This window comes from Sinocyclocheilus rhinocerous, unplaced genomic scaffold (assembly GCF_001515625.1).
Source record: "Sinocyclocheilus rhinocerous isolate Xijiao unplaced genomic scaffold, SAMN03320098_v1.1 scaffold2126, whole genome shotgun sequence".
In the NCBI taxonomy this organism is placed as follows: domain Eukaryota; kingdom Metazoa; phylum Chordata; class Actinopteri; order Cypriniformes; family Cyprinidae; genus Sinocyclocheilus; species Sinocyclocheilus rhinocerous.
This window is the reverse complement of record NW_015639773.1, coordinates 575,271-582,911: the sequence shown is the minus strand read 5'-3', so window position 1 is coordinate 582,911 and position 7,641 is coordinate 575,271. Positions and strand designations below refer to the sequence as shown.

The 7,641-nt window shown below is 37.8% G+C and overlaps 1 protein-coding gene across 1 annotated transcript; it reads right to left on the bottom strand.

The window, feature by feature from the left end:
* Positions 1–961: 961 nt before the first annotated feature.
* Positions 962–4,795, bottom strand: LOC107751849 (uncharacterized). Its single transcript, XM_016567618.1, has 6 exons — positions 4,429–4,795; positions 2,844–3,020; positions 2,127–2,537; positions 1,727–2,000; positions 1,328–1,596; positions 962–1,236 (listed from the first exon to the last, which is right to left on the bottom strand). Exons 1-6 carry the CDS (start codon positions 4,793–4,795, stop codon positions 1,004–1,006), a joined length of 1,731 nt encoding a protein of 576 aa, XP_016423104.1. The 3' UTR covers positions 962–1,003.
* Between the last annotated feature and the right edge of the window lie 2,846 nt (positions 4,796–7,641).

Below are 7,641 nucleotides of genomic sequence, written 5' to 3'. Positions count from 1 at the left end.
TTGTTAATGTTAATGAAAATACAGTTATTCATTGTTCATGTTAGTTCACAGTGCATTAGCTAATGTTTACAAATGCATCTTTTGATTTTAATCTATTAGTGAATGTTGAAATTAATATTAACTAAGATCAATAAATGCTGTAGAAGTATTGTTCATGCTTAGTTCATGTTGACTAATACAGTTAATTACTGCTAACTAATGAACCTTATTGTAAAGTAAACTGTTGGAAGGAGTTTGTATACATGTATCATGGTTTTACAAAAGCAAAACAAAATCTGTAACAACACTGTTTTGGCATATTATGGTTACCATTGTAGTGTTTTTGCACGAGACAGAAAAATATAAACAAAACAAAATATCATAGGAATGCTAATTCTCCATCCTCTTGTATCAAACTCTTCATCACACTCAAAGCTTTTGTGCAAGATACTGTATGTTAGTGGACTAATGTATGGAATAGTGAATGAGGGAAGTAGGAGTTAGGAGGTGCATGGCAAATAATAAGAAGTAAGTGATCGTATGAGTAATATTAGTGGAAATACTTATTAATATGATTTTATATTGTTTTATAGTACTTGTTTATATCAACGTTATATTTTAATATTATTCATTATTGTATCTTATTTTATTAATAATCAGGGTTAATGGTAAATAAATTACCAGTTTATCAAATTTAAATCATACCTGACAAGTATTAAAGTAACCATAAAAACAAAAGTCATAAATTATATTCTCACTTTTTCCTCTTCATTGTTTTTTTTTTTTTTTTAGAATATATTTACAGTGGACAGAAATACCTATGTAATGGTAGTCATGTTGTATTTTGATTGCATATACTGAGAATAAACTAAAATCCAGGAACTTCTTATATAAATGCAAGACCAAATCAAACAGGAACACCAAAAACAATGCTTCACAAAATGTCATATTTGTAATATTTTATTCAAATTCATGTGCAAATAGTTTAAGAGTTAGTAATTATTAAATAGTCTGTGCTCTGTTTTTAGTGGCACTTTGCTGCCTGGTTGCCCTGTAGCTGTTGTTTTCGCTGCTCCACATGTTCGGCATTAAGGGACATCAGCTGCGTCAGGAAGCTTATGGAGGGCTTGATGTGTCGCATCTTTATGACGTGATCAATGGCTTCGTCCACCATCATGTCATGGTGGATCATCAGATATGCCAGCAAAAGTGTAGGGGAGTGGCTGACACCATGACTGCAGTGAATTAACACCTTATCTGTGAATATAAAAACAGAAAGACGGTCCAAAAAAAAACTCATTCCCCAAACAATTTGTCACTTTAGAACACTTGATAAAAACGATCTTACTTTCTGGGTTCCTCAGGGCCTTGTGAATGAATTTGGCAGCTGGTAAGAAGTACATGCCCATGTTGAAACCGTCTCTGTGTGTTGTGGCCAAGCCGCAATATTTGATGTTCATGCCTCTGTAATATTTCGCCACTGTATTTATCTTTCCTTTCAGGTCTTTCTCTGTTGGCATTCCCATCAGGACCCTCAGCTTCTTCTTCACTGCTGCAGCATTTAAGATGTGGGTAATACCCATCTCTTTGAGTTTGGTTCGGTCCCTTGCTGTCTCTCTGCACAAGAACACAACAACCTAAATTAGCCTTTCAGTAAAGAGGATTTACATTGTAGAAATACAATTGTGTTTGATTCCTGCATTATATTATTGCTTTATCACATGGTTTATATGAGTTGCAGACTTACTCATTTCCCAAGAAGATGTTGGGCCAGACCTCAGTGACAGGTGTCTCAGACAGTATACATTCCTCCAAACTGTTTTTCAACTGGGAAATGTTTTGAGGAATATAGTTCTCTAACACTGAAAGCTCTGTCACTTGAGGTTCCTGCTCGGGAATGCTTGCTCCTGGGACACACGGCGGCTCTGGAAGAGTAGGATTCTTCTGAGGCTGTGCTGAGATCCCAAAAAGCTTTTGGAAGAACGCACTCATTTTTTTGATCTTCCTCACTTTGGCATATTCTGAAAAAGAAGACCGTATGTTATTAGAAACATCTAACAACAGATTAAACATGAATAGTTTGAAAAATATTTCTGTTTGCATGCCATTGTAATGTAAAGCAACTCAAATGCTCTGTTGACATTCACCTGTTGGGATGTCCTCCTCAGGGGTTTTAGGAGAAGCATCAGTGCCACTCTGATCGTTACCACTGCTGCTCCCTCCCACTTCTGCTGAAGGGCCTGCTGGTTCGGTCAGATCTTCAGACACCAGCATTGGGCTCCTCAGCTTCGAGATGGCATCGCTGATGTCATCCACCAAACCTTCTGAGGATGAAGGTCCCGATTCAAAACTGCTCGGATCTGGGATACACCATTCCTCAGTATTGACTGGATCCAGTTCAGGTTCCATAGGCTCAGATGTTGAGGACAAAGGTTCAGATGTTGGTTCAGGAGCGCTTGCAGCTGGGACACACAGTGACTCATCCGGATCCGGCTGCGCTGAGATCCCATAACGCTTTTGGAAGAATGCACTAATTGTCTTCCTCACTTTGGCATATTCTAAAAAAATGAAGAAAAACAGTATTTTATTAGAAACATCTATAACCACAGATTAAACATGAATAATTAAAGTTTGGATGCATTTACTGTTTAGCAAAATCAAATGACGGCCAAAAAATGTCCTATGCAAATTACGCTCACATTCCAGTTGGTCACTTGAATTCACCACGCTGACCAATAGAAAGCTGCTTGGTTCGAAATAGGGGTGTAAAGGGTTCAACACATACATGTTCTGCACCTTTAGTCCGACATTTTTATTTGCAACTCAATGCAATGTTGCATTTCAACTGCTCTGTTGATATTTACCTATTGGGATGTCCTTCTTAGAGATTTCAAGAGAAGCATCCATGCCACCCTGACCGATCTCACTGCTGCTTCCTTCCTCCTCACACAGCGACTCATAAACAGCCGAATCAGTCTTAGGCTGTGCTGAGATCCCAGTCCGGAAGAACTCACTAATGGTCTTCCTCACTTTGGCAAATTCTGTAAAAGAAGAAAAACAACATGATATTTGAAACATGTCTAACCACAGATTAACATGAATAATTAAAGTGTGGTCACGTTTACTGTTGCTTGGGGGGAAAAAAATTCCCTATGCAGACTTTGCTTATCAATTCACCATGCTGACCAATAGAAAGCTGCTTGGTTTGAAATAGGGGTGTAACAGGTTCAGCACGCATGCGTACCTAATGAATGCAACGTAGTTTTAACCACTGCACATGTAGAACTTCTCTGTGTGCGGAATCTAATTTGTGTGGACTTTCTAATTTGTGTGGATACCTAATGAATGCAGCGTAGTTTTAACCAGTGCACATGTAGAACTTCTCTGTGTGCGGAATCTAATTTGTGTGAGCTGTGCTCACAATGGACCTTTTTTTGCCAGTGAAATTTCACTGATATGACTGCACCTTTAGTCCAAAAATTATTAGTATTATTTTTTGCAATTCAATGCAATGTTGCATTTCAACTGCTCTGTTGATACTTACTTATTGGGATGTCCTCCTCAGAGAGTTCATAAGAAGCATCCATGCCAGCTTGACCAATCTCATTGCTGATCCCTGCCACTTCGCACGGCAACTCGGAAACAGCCGGATCAGTCTTGGGCTGTGCTGAAATCCCAGTCCGGAAGAACTCACTGATTGTCTTCCTCACTTTGGCAAATTCTGGAAAAGAAGAACAGTATGTTATTAGAAACACATCTAACCACAGAATAAAGTGTGGTCATGTTGACTGTTGCTCAGCAAAATCAAGTGAGAGCAAAACAATTTCCTCCACAGATTTCAGTTGCTTATAGTCAATAGACTAAAGGGGACCATCAAAATAAAATGTAATCTAATATAAATAAACACGCGTAGCATTTTTTCAACTGGTCTTTAACTAGCTTACCCTGCCACTTCGCACGGCAACTCGGAAACAGCCGGATCAGTCTTGGGCTGTGCTGAAATCCCAGTCCGGAAGAACTCACTGATTGTCTTCCTCACTTTGGCAAATTCTGGAAAAGAAGAACAGTATGTTATTAGAAACACATCTAACCACAGAATAAAGTGTGGTCATGTTGACTGTTGCTCAGCAAAATCAAGTGAGAGCAAAACAATTTCCTCCACAGATTTCACTCATTTTTACATGGGTCACTTAAATTTTCCATTTACAACAAAGACAAACTGCAACACAAAGAGTGCTTTTTAGAAGTAATGCCAGACTGTTTGCATTTTTGTGCATCTTTACACCTCTAGGTTGAAAGTGAGCTCTGTGTCAGCTGTGCTCACAATGGACTTTTTTTTTGCCAGCGAAATGTCGCTAAAATATCACTAATGTGACTGAACATTTGGGCCGACATTTTTATTTGCAACTCATTGCAATTTTGGATTTCAGCTGCTCTGTTCTCAGTTACCTGTTGGGATGACCTCCTCAGAGGTTTCAGGAGAAGCATTCATGCCATCCTGATCGATCTCACTGCTGCTTCCTGCCACTTCTGTGGAAGGCCCTGCTGGATTGGTCAGCAACACCGGCTTTGAGATAGCATCCTTGAAGTCAGCCTCCAGCTGCACATCTTTCTCCTCACAGGAGACTGCGTCGTTCATGACAACCTCTAGCTGCACATCTATGTCTTCCGGTTTATAGCAATCGAAATGGTCATAGATGGCACGGGTGATCTCCGACTCCACATCTTGCTCATCTGAGGCCCAGTAACTGTCAGTGCAGTAGAAGACGCCGTTGACATAAACCTCCACAAGCACTTCTCCCAGTTCTGAAGACATGATGGTGTCTGGTGTTTTGGATTGGATACTGTCAGTTCAAACTGTATCTGATAATGTCAGATGTAGAGTTGTCAGATTGCATGTGAAACACTAGTACAGATTGAGTCTATAAACTGTATGCATATACAGGAGAGTGTACGGTCTGTATTGGTAGACTTTCACTCAGACTCTGTTTCTGCTCAGAAAATCACTGAAGTGAAGAGATTCTGCAAGTATGTCTAATTAGTATGTTCTGTGGCGGTGAGTGACGTCATAAAATGACGTGTCTAATTGACCTTCCACAGTTGCCATAGAAACAGCAGCGAAATCCCCGATTAGATTTCGATCACAGTCACGTGGGCGATACAATGATGATTTACCTCCGTTTACCTTGTATCGTTTCTATCGCGACTATTTGCAAATACTATTTTAAAATATGCACATACACTTTTAATTGTATACTTAATGTAGCTACGTTCCTTAGAATTTGCATGACTCACGGAAATGATATAATATTTTCATTTCAAAACGGCCATATTTGAGAAAAAAGTAGAATAGGTTGTATCGGTCGTAACATTTCTATCCTAAATAGTTGTCAAATATTAAATGCTTCGCTACTTCCATCTTACCTCACTTTCTTTCAACAATATGTCACACAAGCGTTTAGATCTGTGAAATATCTCTGTAGTCTGTACATCGTTGCACTGACATCCAATGCAGTGCAACAAAATCATATAAGTTAGGTATTTATTATGTCTATGGATAGATACATCCAGCGGCAGAACCGCAGAACCATTACGTTGCAGCAGTCTCAGGCAATAGTATGTTCCTGCAGTTTCAGGACCGCAGTTCTAGGACCCTATTCTTTTGTAACAGCGCCACCTACCGAATTGGATCACTATTATGGACGACATGGACAGCAATCGGAGTGAGTAACTTTACCGATTTTCAATTAAGTTTTATTTTATAACCTTAAAACGATGCTAAGTTTACGTAGCCGACGTGAGAACTGCTAAGAAATAATAATGAATGCCAGATTGCTAGTTTTATTGATTATTACGATGTTCTTAATTCGTGGCCATGATTTAATTAAGCTAAACCTTGTTGACATAATGACTACAATAAGTAAATCTAGCCAGCACGTTAATTAAACTTAAAAAGATGATAAAAGCATGTTGATGTGAGATGTGTCAGATTTACCTGTAGCTTACTGTATTAGTGTGAAAACTTGTTTGATACTCATTGTTTTAGCATATTAGTTAAGTATAAATCATCTTTCATAATTAAACTGGGCTCATTGCTTGGTTGCACCACAATATGTGTTATTAGCCTGTCCGTAACATTTCCGTCACATGCTTGAGGTATTCGGCCAATCACAATGCACTGGATAGCTGGCCAATCACAGCTCGCCTCGCTTTTTCAGACCGATGAGCTTTGTAAAAATTGACGGGGCATAGAGGAGAAACAATAATGTACAGTATGTGGAAAATAATGTGTTTTTTTAACCTTAAACCGCATAAACACATTTCATTACACCAAATACACAAAATACTGTTCTTTTTAGCAACATCATATGACCCCTTTAATCTATGTTGATGTAAAGTCAGCATTTTATTATAACGATTTAATCAGATGATAGGTAGATGAGGTAGATAGACAAAACGAAGCTTGAGGATTTGAACATCTGATTACATTTTTTTTTTTACAATTATTTTTCCATTATACACATTGTCATACATAAGTAGCAAAAGATTAAAGAAAATAAAACAAACAAATGTTAAAGCAAAGCAGGCACACATTTAACAATAATTATCAAAATTGACAAAAGAAAACTAAAATAAATCAAAACTCGAGAAACATGCAATTTATTTTGAGGCCCCTTTTGTCAATGCACTCATCAAGAAAAATGTCCATATTATCCTTAAATTGGAATTGGAAAACAAAAAGTTATTTGGCCAGTTGCTGGTTGTCAGCCATTTCGGCCTGTGAAAGCTGAAGAAGAGCTTTCTTCTGGTCTTACTCTTTCAGTTGGAGGAACCTCAGCTCTTTCACCAAACCTCTGAAGACACAGAGGTTTTTCCGCAGCCATCCAACTGCAGTGTGGAGGTCTTTTGTTATCCTTGGATCCTGAATGAGGTGTTCAAATAAATGGAATGAAGTGCTGGAAATACCTTCAATAATACTGTGCGTGCATTCAATAACACATAATACTAAAAAGTCATGAGCTTTAGTCAGGATGTAGCAAGCATTATCAAGTTTTGATTTTTTTTCGTTTTCTCAAGTGCCCCTATTTGAGATATAAAAAAACTATCCCTTTAAAGTGTTTTTCCCCCTTTTTTTAAGATGAAATACTCTAAATAAGAAACTAAAACTGCCAGCAGGTGGCGGTAAATGTCCTTATGAGTCAGTCATTCATTCATTGGATTCGTTCAAACAGCTGATTCATTCAGGAATTCAGTAAACGGCTCACTTTATGAATGGGCTTTTGAATCATTGGTTCACCCGATTCGTTCAAAACGCGGATTCATTCAAAAAACTAAACACTGCTGTGTTGCTCTGAGATGCTGAGATTTTGTTGGCAAAACAGAGCAAAAACAGGCAATATTGTGTTATATTGTATATAACACAATAATATAATTACACAATGATATAGTACATAATAATACCCAATAATATAATTGTATATATAATTGTGTTATATTGTAAAATATAACAATATTAACTTCTTATTTACTGAACTGTTGTGTAAAATCACATTTGTGACAAACAGCACTCTTGTGATTGCTCTCGCTGCTCGTGTGATATCGCTTATATACATATGAGACAAAAATAAACTCAAAAATGAGGAAGAGAGATTAATATATATA